This window comes from Hypomesus nipponensis, chromosome 5, assembly GCF_054491055.1.
Source record: "Hypomesus nipponensis isolate SF chromosome 5, ASM5449105v1, whole genome shotgun sequence".
NCBI classification, from domain to species: Eukaryota; Metazoa; Chordata; class Actinopteri; order Osmeriformes; family Osmeridae; genus Hypomesus; species Hypomesus nipponensis.
The window spans coordinates 3,875,706-3,889,805 of record NC_140365.1 but is presented as its reverse complement, the minus strand read 5'-3'; the positions used below and the strand labels follow the sequence as shown (position 1 = coordinate 3,889,805).

The 14,100-nt window shown below is 40.5% G+C and overlaps 2 protein-coding genes across 2 annotated transcripts; one reads left to right on the top strand and one right to left on the bottom strand.

Annotated features, from left to right (window-relative positions):
• Positions 1–2,253: 2,253 nt before the first annotated feature.
• Positions 2,254–5,448, top strand: fkbp2 (FKBP prolyl isomerase 2). The gene is made up of 6 exons (XM_084698508.1): positions 2,254–2,376; positions 3,414–3,574; positions 3,783–3,895; positions 4,177–4,223; positions 4,696–4,731; positions 4,841–5,448. Exons 2-6 carry the CDS (start codon positions 3,416–3,418, stop codon positions 4,900–4,902), a joined length of 417 nt encoding a protein of 138 aa, XP_084554634.1. The 5' UTR covers positions 2,254–2,376; positions 3,414–3,415; the 3' UTR covers positions 4,903–5,448.
• A 66-nt stretch (positions 5,449–5,514) lies between these two features.
• ppp1r14ba (protein phosphatase 1, regulatory (inhibitor) subunit 14Ba) lies at positions 5,515–9,930 on the bottom strand. Its single transcript, XM_084698509.1, has 4 exons — positions 9,268–9,930; positions 7,618–7,701; positions 7,383–7,415; positions 5,515–7,276 (listed from the first exon to the last, which is right to left on the bottom strand). Exons 1-4 carry the CDS (start codon positions 9,460–9,462, stop codon positions 7,190–7,192), a joined length of 399 nt encoding a protein of 132 aa, XP_084554635.1. The 5' UTR covers positions 9,463–9,930; the 3' UTR covers positions 5,515–7,189.
• Positions 9,931–14,100: the final 4,170 nt, after the last annotated feature.

Genomic DNA, 14,100 nt, shown 5'->3' with positions numbered 1-14,100 from the left:
GCTGCCATATGCTCGTTTATGAGAGAAGTGGGGGTGTGTCTTCGCAGGCGTTGATTGATGGCTCTGTCTGGGGTACAGTACCTGTGGGTGCCCAACATGGCGGAGTGGATGGTCTGACGTGTGGCATTCTGGGACAAGTACGCTGGGAGGCTGAATGATTGTGCAGGAGGAAATGAGCTGCCTTATCGCTTGCTTTTGTAGGCTACTTGAAATGCCACCGTTAACGCTAGACCTGTGGGGTTGAGGAAAGCTACAGTGTTCTTTAACTGTGAGAAAAATCCTGCCATTGTGGCTGTCTTGTGTCCCACCCATTAAAGTTGTAAGGAATCTATTCCATAACTTCTGTCTTCCAACCCGCCCTCAGGTCATGGTTACCCTCTAACTCTTAAAAGCCTTTTTCTTTCTTTTTCGCAGCGTTCATGCCGCATCTTAGCAGTTGAGCTCTCTTCCAAAAGATTTCAGTGGATCAATAGGCAGTCCTCCAAGGCAGAAAACAGAAAATCAGCCACAAGGATAACAGGTTTTTTTTCTTCTTTTTTTTAAGTGAAACATAAAATCTATTTCAGACTCTTCCAGTGTACTCTGATGAGTTGTTTTTGCTGTTGCCTCTCATCCTCTCAGTATTACAGAGGAAAGGAAAATGCAGTTGCCCTCACATGAATGTACTAGAATAATTGATCATAAATATTTATAATATACACTTATATCCATCATCCCTTTTCCTATATCTACCTTTCATGTTTATTTCAAATAGCTTTCATCAGATTACCTTTAGTGATTTAACAATATCCATATCCATACATTGATACATTATGACATGGCTTGGTGTTTAGTGTTGATTAATATGACAGTTTATGATATTTAAGTTTGAATATTAATGTTATGACAGACCCTGAATAATCCTAATGTGAGATTGAGGACCATAGTTGTCAGACTGACTGAACCTGCTATACTGATCAGGATAATCACAATTCAAGTTTTACTCTGCAGTAGCTCGATGTTTTGTATCTTATAACACTGGCTTTCTGACTGGCCTCAATATAAGATTATAATTAGTCACAAGGGAAGTCATTAATGAAGTTAATCTTTTTTAGATACAAATGTTGCTTGTTTTTGTAAAGAAATGAGTAAATATCCCATAGGGCCCATGGTATCATTATTACAGAATCAGACCATATTGAGTCAATTCACGCTTAACTCTAAATTGTTTACAGAAGTGGCTCAGACTGTATAAGCCTACTATAATGTTAGCATTTAATTTAGGTCAATAATGTCATTGTTTTCTTTTTCAGGTTGTTTTTTGTTCTCTTTATGTGTTCTGTGATACCCTACAAAAGCATATCTGCCAAAGTCCTGCTCATAAGGCCAAGCAAAATCTAAACCATTGAGATTTCAAAGGTCTTACAATGTTTTATAAAATGAGGAAAATGAGGAACAAACAAATGTGTGTTCCATAGAAACACACATTTGTAATCTCTCCCACGCCCTGTGTGGGAACACCCTTTTCTTAATAATATAAATATTGAATGTGTTTTCCGTAATGTGAGAGCTGTTTACCATTTGCCTATTGCGATCATCAGTCACTGAAACTGTCATCCTTTCCATCCAAAGAGGTTTTTAACTGTTCCCACTTTGCAGCTCAATTTGCAGCTCAATTCTACCACCTGCTGGTAGAAATAAATTACAATTATATTCCGAAAAAAATTAATGACATCTAATTTATTACCGACCTATTAAATGGCTAGTTACACATTGTCTGGCTACAACCGTTAATGTATTGTATCACATCCGGGCTTCAAACTGCTGTTCGTGGCTGTGGCTGGTGTTATTTGCGTCTGCGACCTAAAGCAATATTACGTTTAGTCATCCTCTTCAGCAAAAGACCAAACGGTTAAATATAATATTAAAGTTATCCTAACCTTTTTTTGGAAACTAAATCATTGAACATTAATTATGACGTCTAAAAACAGAAGACAAAGAAGTTTAAAGCTACACTTATTCATTCATTTTCTTTCAGATTCGTAAACGTTGCCTCTATTTTGCTCAGAAGTGTTTCCGATTACTCCATCCCTTCAAAATAAGAGTCTGATTGTGACCGAATGGTTTCAAATCGCAAACCACCTTACAGATAATTTACTTTCTCCCACTCTCACATCAATCAGTATTTTGCTCGTATCATCGTTTCGTGGTCCTTATATTTGCTATACCAGTCCTAACTTAATCTGGTATAAAGTTTTTCAAAGAATCGAAAAACAAAATGCAATCGTTTGTCGTGACGTTTATTTCGAACAGGAAGTAGAAATATTCGTAATTGAGCTTTCCTTTTTCACACTGAAAATTAAGGTCTGGTCTACTGCCTGTTTGTCTGCAACGCAGGTACGGTGGTAATCTGCAACATTTTGCAACTATATTGACTGTTTACTTATTTTAACTATATGGTTGATTATTTGTAGTGTGCTGATGCTGGCATTGAAATAGATCATAATAATTCACGCTAAAAAGTTCTGCGCCGGTGACAATAGGAACTAGCACCATCTTGCTAGCGCAAGGCTGGTAGCCCGGCTCCATTATGGCACTGTGCTTCAGAACATTTTATAGTTAGCTGGCTCAGACAATTAAAGATGCTGAACTGTGCTGACAGTTATAAGACAATTGGTCGGGACGTAAGCCACACAGCGCTATAAAGATGAAATGTTAAACCTTGGGCCGACGAAGCTAACGTGCTAAGTGCACACACGCTCGGTGTGATGAATCACTGATGATGGCTAGTTAAATGCTTCCGACATTTTTCGTAGTTGTCTAGCTATTTCCTGATAAAAGTAGCTACTCCCTTGATGATCCCGAAAGAAACTGTCAAAGTAATATATTTGTTCTGTGTCTTAATGTTTTTTTTTCTACCAGAGCCATGTTGAAAAATTGTAGTAAGCCTTTGCCCACTGTACCATGCCCAAGTGCACGATATAGACCGTTATTGATGACGTGTAATTCTAGTGTGTCTGCTACCAAATGGTGGGTACGCATTCTATCCATTTATCTAGTTAACTGGACTGGCAATGTCAGGTGCACTTAGGTGAGGATGAAGTCTCGAAAGAAGGCCTACTAAAAAGATGGACGTGCTCTGGCCCAAATCAACCACTTGGTGTCTGGGAAGGCTTGGGGGCATTTTATGTGTCATTAGTACCTCAAACGTTCACACAAAATGGATGAAAAATGTCACAATTGAATAGCAGTCCACTCAAACACTTCTGCGTGCACTTCAAGGTTAATTAAAGGGCTCTGATGACATTTTAAAAGAAAAAAAGGTGCAAATTGCTTGCAAAATGATAGAAGAGATTAATATCTTAGGCATGGTGCTGGCTACCACGCAGTTTTTTTTCATCATCCCTCACCCCATCTATCTATCTGCTCCGAAGGTATGCGTCTGTTTTTTCTGGTCGCGGTCACGCTGGTGTCCCTTGCTCCCGAGGTGGTTAGAGGAGGAGAGAAAAAAAAGTTGCAGATTGGCATCAAGAAGAGGGTAGACAACTGCCCCATCAAGTCCCGAAAGGGGGATGTGCTGAACATGCACTACACAGTGAGTAACCCAACCCAGCAAAAACAATGTAGTTCTTGTTGCTATTGGATACACCCTATGATGTGCGACCTATGTCTTTTAATACTTATTCTGCAAACACATACATTTTCATCAGGATTGTTAAAGTGAATTTATATTGGAATATTTAGGAAGACCTCTTCGTGCCTTAATGATGATGATGATGATGATGGTGGTGGTGTGTTTCCAGGGAAAGCTGGAAGATGGAACAGAGTTTGACAGCAGCATTCCCAGGAACCAGCCGTTCACCTTCACCCTGGGTACAGGCCAGGTCATCAAAGGCTGGGACCAGGGCTTGCTGGGGTAGGGGCCTTTCTTAACCCTTTCACTTAAACATTAACTATTTTAACAGATGCTTTGATCCTAAGCAACATAGAAATACCGCTTATAGGAAGTTTAGCAGATAAGCAAGGATCAGAAGGTCATATTTCTGATATTTGTTCAGTGGTTAAAGCAAAGGAACGTTTTGTTTTTTTTGTGCGTTATTTTATTTTTATTTTTACCATAGTGATGCATTTAAAATCCTGTAGCGAGACAGAATTTATTTCAAATTGTTGACTGACTCTTCCTTTCCTCATTGTTAGTATGTGTGAAGGTGAGAAGAGAAAGCTTGTCATTCCCCCAGAGCTTGGTGAGTTTTCCCAGCAGTGTCCTGTCATGCTGATCATATCACATTTCCAGACTTTGACACTGTAATTACCTGACTTTAACTACTTATTCATGATGACACTTTATCTGGTTTTGACACTGTAATTACCTGACTTTACCTACTTATTCATGATGAGACTTTATCTGGTTTTGACACTGTAATTATGTTGACACTTTGTCCGGCTTGAACAACTTGATTGTGATGTCGCATTAATTTGCAAAGATTTTACCTGGATTGAACAACTTAATTATGATGTCACTTTACCTGGCTTCAACACCTTAATTATGATGTCAGTCAACCTGGCTTAGGCTTACCCTAAATAGGAAGAATTCTAGCTTGTAGTCAAAATAGTTCAAATGGCAGCTCCCAATTAAATTGCCCAAAACACATAATGTATGCATCACAAACAGCTTCTTGAATTCTGTTGGAAAATGACAGTTTGATTCATTTTAAGGATATGGAGACCGAGGAGCACCCCCTAAAATCCCAGGTAATTCAATATTTCAAATGTTTTCAATTTTTTTTGTTTATTTTAAACGATCTCAAACAAGTCTTGTTTGATTCGTCATAATATTTTGTCTATTACACCTTTCCACCAGGTGGCGCCACACTCATTTTTGAAGTTGAACTGCTGAGCATTGAACGTAGATCTGACTTATAGTGATGGCAGACCCACATCAAATCAGTTGCCTACTCTGTTTCTAGGTTACAGTGATTTACTAAAGACCTACCAATAATATCAGTTGAAGCCTAGAACCAATACTTGCCAAGGAACATTGCTTAACGTCCCAATTGACCTTTTTCTGAGCGTTGAATAACTGTTGTAGAAATGTTACGTGTTGTCGAAAGACCTGTCGTGCAACAACATGATGGTAATGTTGTGGCTGATTATGAATAACAGTTGGTGAATACAGACTTCACTGGCATAATTCCCTTTTCCCTAATTTTTCCAACCTTGCTCTGGTTTATGGTTGTAGAGTTTAGAAAAATGTTCTTATCTACAAAGCCCACAGGGTCCAGTCATGTAATATGTGTCAGCGAGTTTTGACAACGCTGTTCATTGTGTATTCAATGTTTTAGGTGGACACGTAAGGCATTGTTTGTAACAGTATTCCAGTTCTTGATTAAAATGAGTTTTCAATGAGTCAAACTTTAGTAAGTAACAGCCTTAAAAAATGTATGACAAAAATAAAGGTTTTGATTTTCAGTGTTGACTGGTGCATCATCTCCTCTGCCCCCTTGTATTAATAGTGAAGGGACTCAAAAAAACAAACAGAAGTAAAACACTTTATTGAGTTGTCATAAAAAGGTAACAAATTGGCAAACAGCACCGTAGAGTATTGCTACATGACATCACTACAGTTGTTGTAATCACATCTTGACCCCCTCACATGCAGCTCAACTGTCATGCCAGCAGCACTAAAGTTAAGTCACCCTGTTGACCTTCATGCCCAGCCATCGATACATACTAGAATAACATCTGACTAAGCCACAATCTGACAAGCTTTCATCAACCAAGATGTGCCCTTAACTGTGTTGACGGAAATTTCAGCAATGAACAACTGTAGCTATATGCCTCAGCTGGAGAGACAGTTGGAGGTTCATCCAATGTTCCGGTCTGACTTTGTAAATGAAGATGCAACAATGATGTGGTATATAAAAAAAAAATGAAAACACACAGTTATGGCTGTTTACCTGTAGGCTTAGCCATTTCCATAGGACAACATATATTACTGAACATCACACCAAAATGTTAGCCCAACAGTGGTTATTAGATCACAGTCTTATGTGTTTATGTATTTCATGGTGCAGGAAACAGTCAAATGGCAGGCGAGGGAGACGGCTTGATCATTAAAATGTGTTTTAAACAGACACACAACCCACTATCTAATATCACACACACACACACACTGTTGGATCAAAAAAAGTAGGCTAGTCAATACAATCATCAAATATGCCCTCAGGTCTATCAGGTCCATTCTGCAGTACTTTTATCAAAAGCAAGCGTATTTCTACTTAGTTTAAGAAACAAATAAAAAGCTATGGAAGAAAAGGTCTAAACTCCCCCAGGTCAGGTCAACAGACCTGACTTGGGGGTCAACGGGGGTCAACAGACCCGACCTCCTTACAGTTCCAGGCACGGTACACACCATCAGGATTATAGTATATAGGGTTTGCAACGACTCTATGGGGTTGACAGTATGCTATAATAATCACAGTTCATTTCAAAAGTTAAAACTTGTTTTTAGTATGTTACACATTCTTCTCCAACATAGAAAACCCACTTCCTATTTCAGAATAGAAGTTTGAAAAGATGATGACTTTAGTAACAGCCTATTCTTTACCTACAGTACTATCGTGAAGTCGTTATACAGGACTTTCACAGCGTCAACTACCTTATTTCACGTATAGCATTCTTTGTCAACAATGACAGAAATGTACTTGAACTACGACTCCCATAGTTATAATGCCACAATACTAATGTCAGTCACTTTTTTAGGTTACGACTTAAAAGCAAATGCTATAAGAATTTTAATGTTATAAGAATGTATAGTTGTAAGCCAATTCACCACTTACTGAGATTTAATTGGGGGTTTTGTCATTGCTCGCGATGAGCCGTGAGCTATTACACACTAAAGCAAGTATCATGCTCATAATTATTGATTCATAGCTCAAGTAAACATTCTCCTTCTCAATGTCAACTCATTGGTTTATCAATACAATGCTAACTTATGCTATTGATAATAAAACATTGATCACTGACACCTGTGTATGAATATGTTTATAAATAGACAAGACGTAACAAAGAAAGAGACTAAGTAATCCCTGCACTAGAGATTTGATTGGTTGGTCCTCTTCCCAATGTTTCTGACTGAGAAATTCTGGGAGTAGCTGGTCATCCCTGTGTTGAACTGAGGTGTTTTAATGAAGCAGTGGTTCTTACGAGGTTATGGGGGGGTTTTCTCACTCTTTTTGGGTGGAGTGTTGAGTTTCTGAAGACCTTTGACCTTCTCCAGAAGTGCCGTGATAAAGTCCTGCAATAAATACATGACAGTTATTTAAATAGCTGGGCGGTGAGTTTTAATATTGTGCTATATTTATTATGATTACTGACCAACACCAACCCCCGAATTAACTTACATCTGAAGGTTTGAAACAGCCGACCAACAAACCCTGGAAAAGGAAGAGAAAAATAAAATGAATGCTACTAGAAAAAAGGGAAAATCCATCTTCACACAATTTTTCTGCGGTCTAAACTGCTCTGAAAAATGTGTTAGCGCATGTGTTGTTTCACACAGTGGACTGCTTTGACAACATTGTTAATGTATATTGATGCATAAAGAATATTGGATATAATTGGTGAAGGGGTTGTCACCTTGACCCTCAAGGCCCTGTCTCCATCGGTGGGCATGTCCAGCAGCTCATCCACATCTATCTCCAGCTCAGGAATCTCCTCCTCCTGGGAGGAAGACACAGGAAGGGAGAGAGACACGAGGAGAAAGAGGGAGAGAGTGGCAGACAAAGAGAGATGGAGACAAAGAGACAACAATGGTGAATGGACCACACTGAGGGAAAACATTAAATCACACTTTTATTTTTAGGTCTTTCAGAACTTCCTCCATGTCCTCTGCTTCCCTGGTTCCCTCACAATATAGATGATCAAAACAGGAAGGGCTGAACGCTAACAACCATGTACAGGCCTTCCTGACCAACACTGACTCTCTGCTAGTATCTCATTGTTCCCTGACTAGGGAGGGGCCTGTTGCGAGTCTCTCTCCAGGTTTCATCGACTAAACAAACTTCTCTTCCAGCTCTGGGTATGGTGTATTGGTTTTAGTAGATGCCTTTATCCACAGTGATATGAGTGGGATGTGTATGGGGGGACCTAAAGCTGTGATCTCCGTTTCTTCCTCACTCAAAATCTCTACCGATATGCTAATCTGACCGATATGCTAATCCTCCTCTGGGTCTCCCCAGCCCAGCACTTCAACTGGGTCATGGACCACGTCCCACCTTGCTAAACTTCTGTCTGGTGCAAGTTACAGTCTACCACCAGTGTTTGTTTCCTACAGCCAATCCCTGATCAAACACATTTGTATCTCTCACCATATGCCGCCTGTACTCAGGCCAAGACGACATGAATCTAATAATTGGTTCTCGTTTGCTCGGCCATATGTTCGCGGAGAACCGTCGGACATCCGAATGAGAAGTTTCATTAATAGCCCAATTAGGTACAGGGTGCCGGATAGGGTATTGCTGCTAACCGGCTACCTGTATTCAGTATGTTATTATTGTACAGTATTTTCTTCCTACACCTTTCTATCTGCAATAGCCTACTTATGCATCTTTGTCTTATTGTGATGAAAATTACCTGGCCTGTCAGAAAGACTTGCCCCTGATTCTCCTTGTGGATTTAGCAACACGCAATGCTTTTCATTACATTCCTTGAGAGGCGTCATGAACTAATTGATGTTTAGAACGGTCATTCAAGCTGTCTTCAGACAGGCCGTGTTGTGTAGATTGCATCATGGCAGCGGTGTGATAAAACAGACAGAGGGACTCAATCGTATTTCTACAATACGCTATCTGAACGTTTATTGCATATGAATTATTAAAAGCCAACCAATCTTTAGACTAAAGACGTTCATGCGGTCAAATTGCCTGTAATCAATTTTAAGTGTAGCCTGTAATGCTTTGCAGGTTCAGTCAAGAGAGAGTGGTGCTTAGTGCAGCTGTTTGACACACGGCCCACTTGACAATAGGCTTACATGAAATACTCACCTTTTGTTGGGATCACCTGATTATGCTGACATGGCACAGGGTTAGCAATTTGTACAATTTCACAAGAACTAGAAGATGGCCACGCCCTACATTGTGTTTGAAATGACAGTTTCCACTTGCAAATTGTTGAATAAAAGCCTGAGACACACAAGCTATTTATTTCCAGTCGGTAAACTATAATAACATAGGCTATGTTCGTGTTTGACGTAAATTGCAAAATAAAGGAAAATACATTACTACATACCTCACAGTCGTATAAATCCGTTAACTGATCAATTATCCACTCTTCCAAATTGAGTCTCTTTCTCAGTTCTTTTCTGTCGTATTTGACGGTAACCCGCCCTTGCTTTTGCACTACTTCAGAATCTTCGGTACCGGGAGGGGTTTTGAAATAAACCCGTGCTTGGGCGTTTGAGTCCTGTTTAGTAATCGTCGCCATGGTCCAACTATGCGAGTCAAAAAGAAAGGATCCGTTTAGATGCGGTTGTTCGGTGTATTTCTGAGAGCAGTTTAAACAGCTGCCGTGCTAACCTCTATTGTTCTCCCAGAGGTAACTTGCATTGTAGGTAAGTTCTCCAATTGTTACAGCAGCCTCCAACCTAAAGTAAAGGTCTATTAAATGACAATTGATAGTCGAATTTATTGATTGCAGAATATTGTCTTAATGATAGAAAGGAAATAGGCAACTGCTGCACTCATGACTGTCGCTCTCTCTCTCAGCAGTTAAGTCTAGCATTAGATCATATTCAGTCTATTATCCCTGTCCTCTAAGCTTATAGGTTCATGTTTTGGCTCATGACATCTTTTGCTGTCAAAAGCGATGTAAAATTCTTCTCAGTTTAGTAGATACCAGTAACATACAGGCTAACCTACAATAATGTTATTCACCTCTATTGCTGATGCTCTGCCCTTCTTTGCAACAATCCCTCTCTCCGTCTCTCTCTCACACTACCTCCCTCCCTCCCTCACCCTCTCATTCTCTGTCTCTTACTGTATATCTCTTCTCTCTCTCGCCCTCTCATTTTTCATTATTAGACATTGACCAAGGTGAACCAGAAGTAGCTGTTGTGTAAAAGGAAGTTAACACAATAGCAGACATTTGGATGACACCAGACATAGGCCTAAACAATCAGGTATGTCTGTCTGGGTGAAATGAGGAGGCAGCAGAGGCCTTCATGATGATGTCACACAGTCGCTATGCAACTATTGGCCGCTAGAGGGCAGACAGCCACCGTGAAAGTCCCTTTCGATTAGCGGCCCTGTTAAGGAGGGAAACAACCAGATCTAGCATTCTGTACTGTTCTCAATTCACCACTAGGGGGCAGAAGTAGATACATGCAACGCCACGATGATATTTGAGGCTGGGTTTAATGAAGCCACGGTTTGGAGAGAAGAATCTAGAAGGTTTGGAGAGCATTAGGACAGAGCAGGAAGCAGTTAAACAGCTCTGGGACTGTGAATCCAGAGGATATGGCCACGCTTGGAGGTTGGTGCGATCCATCACATTGGAAACATGGGAGATCTCTTGTGGGTGTGATTTAGGGCCATTGAAACACCGTTATCTATCTAACAATACCTCTAGACGCACAGTAGGATGTGCCCCAGCCTCTGTACAGTCCTCTCCATGGCTGATGTTATATGTTACTGAGAACACATAGAGGAGGAGAGGAGACTAGACCTCCTGCAGGACCACTAAATTACATCTCTGTCTCATCCCTCTATCCCTCCTCTTAATGCAGCGTAAAATTGGTTCAGCAGCCTTATGCATCAGGCCCTGATCCAGACAAGAGCCCTGTGGTTCTCCAGGGTGCTGCTCCCGCAATTCCCCCTCTCCTTCCCCCTATTCCTCCTCTCCTTCCCCCTATTCCTCCTCTCCTTCCCTCTGTTCCTCCTCCTTTTCCCTCCTCCCAGTTACTCCCTCCTTCCCTCCTCCTCATTCCTCCTCTTCTTCCTTCTCCCCTCCTTCCGCTCCTCCTGTCCCTTGGTTCTTCTTATCCTCTCCTCCTCCTCTCCTCCTCCTCTCCTCCTCCTCTCCTCCTCCTCTCCTCTCCCTCTGAGCAGAGTCTAGCGACTCCCATCTCATTGCAAAGTGTAAAAACAAAAAAAGGAATTGTCTCTAATAATTTATTTTAAGTGAGTTGTGGTCCCTAAGGTAAATATAACAAACAGAAAGCCTTTTTGCTTCAAGCGCTCCTCTTGCTTTTAAGCCATAAGAGGCTACACAAACATTACTGTCTTAAGCAGCATATCTATTCTATCCTCAACTATGTAAGTTGTGAAAGACTAACAGGCCCCATCCCCCTTAGATGATAGGTCTCCTCTGCTCTGATACTTTCTTGTACACATCAGTGAATGCGATTTATCTCTAGTCTATTCACTAGTGATAACGAGGGAAAGACATCATGAATATAATTAGATTAATTTGGGGGCTCCATAAAGATGATTACATCTAGCTTTGAAGGAAGGCTTTCTAATTGCAAACCTGCTGGAAGATGTTGTGTATTTACCTAACCGTGACAGTGAGCCTCAAAATTCCAGTGGTGATACTCCAAGAAGCAGGATCCAATTATGTGGAAAATGTCTATTGCGTTGTTTTGGTTCATGTACGGTAACATCGCAAAAATGAATCTTGTCTTGTTTTGCAATATCTGTGTCAGTTCTACAGTGGGGGGACCTGCAGCTGTGCACATGAGTTGTATGAAACATGACATGCTTAATTAAACACAATTGAATCAATTATTCAATAATAACTGTACTGACAATTGATGTGCTGACCATTAAGTTGACCCTGGAGGCATGTGTGAACTGCTACCTTGGCAACTGTAGTCAATGATTTATGGCATATCATGACTGTGGAGTTGTGGAGCACTCGCATATCACTAGAGATGGCTAGATATCCCATACTCAGCACAAAATATCACATACACAGTATATCACATTCATATTCCTGACATGTGACATACTGTACATATCACAAGACATGATATACATACCACTAGATAATACAATACATGTCAATATTTAATATCACATACACAACACTAGATATAATTTCCATATCATATACATATGATGAGGTATCACTTACATATCAAATATTTCTACAAAGGGCTGTGCAAAGGGATTTGAACCTGCAACCTCTCAATCTGCAGTCAAATCCTCTACCTAGTATTTACTGGATTTCACAAAGTGATCTGTACAACTGACATATCACCAGCGACGTGTCCCCTCACTTCACCTGGGTGCTTCAGTGAGTTTAAAATATGAATTACAATAACAGGCTGTCTGAGGTCACAGTGCTGTAGAATAAACACTGACAGAGGTTTTTCACTGCTGCCACAAACCACCGCCAAACTCTGACTTAACAACTTACTGTTAAAAATATAGCTGCGCAAACACACACACACATATCATTTTGAGTGAAATCCCTGTAGCTGTAGTTTTGTACGATATTTGGAACTGAGAATAACATTTTTCAGAGACCCGGCCATGCACAGTGCTTAGACTGACGGCCATGTTGCATGAAACAGATAGCTAGTTTATACAGCAACCTCCCTCCAGAATCCTCTTTCATTTGTCAAGTGAAGAATAGAAGAATCTCTTCTCAGAGTCTTGCTGCTGATACAGACGAAGAGAAATGAAAACGTGGTTACGCAACCAGATTAATCCTGAACACTGGTGCTGAGAAGCATATGGAGAAAAATGCTTAAAGTGACTTGGGTGATTCTTCGGGTGATGGTTATGGATTAGATGTGCTGGTGTTCAGGGATGGGAGAGAGGGCACTGAGGGGAAGTGAGGAGGAGAAGGAGGTGGGGGCGATCTACAATACAGAGCTTCCTCCAGGCTTCAGACAAAGGCTGGCTCACTTGACAGTCCAAAAGCGCTTAACGGGCACGGGGTAAGCACTGGCTTTCCTTTGGGTGAAGCCTGGGATATTAATATGCAGCGAGTGTGATTCAGCTCAGATGCATTATTAAACACAAAGCCTCCATTGGAGTTCAAGCCCCCCCCCCTCCTCCCATAATTTACTATTCTGATGCTTAAACATCATTCATTCAAGGGTGATCTGCTTTCTACACAAAAGGTAGTGAAACGAATATTTACGGATGTCTGGAAATATCCAGAACAATATTTCTTTTGTTTTCTTTCTTGCATCATTGCTGTGGGGTTGTAAGTTGCAGAACATCATATCTGAGCTGGGGTTTTTGTGTGTTCGACGTGCTGTTGACACCAAATTGACTTGCTAATCCAGCAGGCTCAGTGTCTGTGCCCTGTAACAAACCAGAAGGTTGTAGCATTAGACCTTACCCTTGGCTCCTTGTTATTACTCATGGGAACTCAAAGCTAAAGGCCAACATGCATGATCACTTCATTCACTTCCATGCATTCATGAACACAAGATAGCTTTCCTTTCCTTTATCAGACTAGCAACAGAATCTCCGCTAGTATTGCTTGCATAATCGATGTTGTACATACACCAAGATCACCAATCTTTAGAGTAATGTTTTGACAAGGCTCAGCTGCAGTGTTTTGAAGTAATTGAATTAATAGAGGTATTTACAGTTTCTCAGCCCAGGGAGAATTTCCGCATTTTTTTCAGTTTTGTTTGTGTTTTCTTTCTGCTTCTCCAGACATATTTTCTCTTTTCCTGCTCGCCTTTCTGTGTCTCGCTAATGACGGCTGTGCACTGCTGTGTGGTTCTCCTGTCTTCAGGGGAATAAGTTTGGATTTGAAACCATCTGTCAAACATTCTGGTAACACCGGAAACATCTTAAGAGACGGGAAATTGTGATGCTCATTGTTCAAGCGTGTTGTTTCTGTTCACAAACACGTAATTTCTTCTGTACCAGAACTTTGGAAATGCCTAAATGACCAGATTCTGAACCAAGGACATTTGGATTTGTCTCAAAGTTTAATTTGAAAGTGTTTTTTCCCATAGCCGGTACACAATATAACATAAGCACTGGTATGAACAAGGTCTTAACTATTAAAGATTGCAGCAAAATTTGTCACAAAAGGGTAATAATATGCAATTGCCAAATTGAATGCAGGATTCTATTCACACAATTGAAAAAT

Excerpts from the sequence above, each read along its gene's own strand:
- fkbp2 (XM_084698508.1), top strand. The coding sequence starts at position 3,416 with ATGCGTCTGTTTTTTCTGGTCGCGGTCACGCTGGTGTCCCTTGCTCCC. Across the intron at positions 3,575-3,782 it reads TGCTGAACATGCACTACACA|GGAAAGCTGGAAGATGGAAC; the intron begins GTGAGTAACCCA and ends GTGTGTTTCCAG. Across the intron at positions 4,732-4,840 it reads AGCACCCCCTAAAATCCCAG|GTGGCGCCACACTCATTTTT; the intron begins GTAATTCAATAT and ends CCTTTCCACCAG.
- ppp1r14ba (XM_084698509.1), bottom strand. The coding sequence starts at position 9,462 with ATGGCGACGATTACTAAACAGGACTCAAACGCCCAAGCACGGGTTTAT. Across the intron at positions 7,416-7,617 it reads ACAGGGCCTTGAGGGTCAAG|GGTTTGTTGGTCGGCTGTTT; the intron begins GTGACAACCCCT and ends TTCCTTTTCCAG. Across the intron at positions 7,277-7,382 it reads GCTGTTTCAAACCTTCAGAT|GACTTTATCACGGCACTTCT; the intron begins GTAAGTTAATTC and ends TATTTATTGCAG.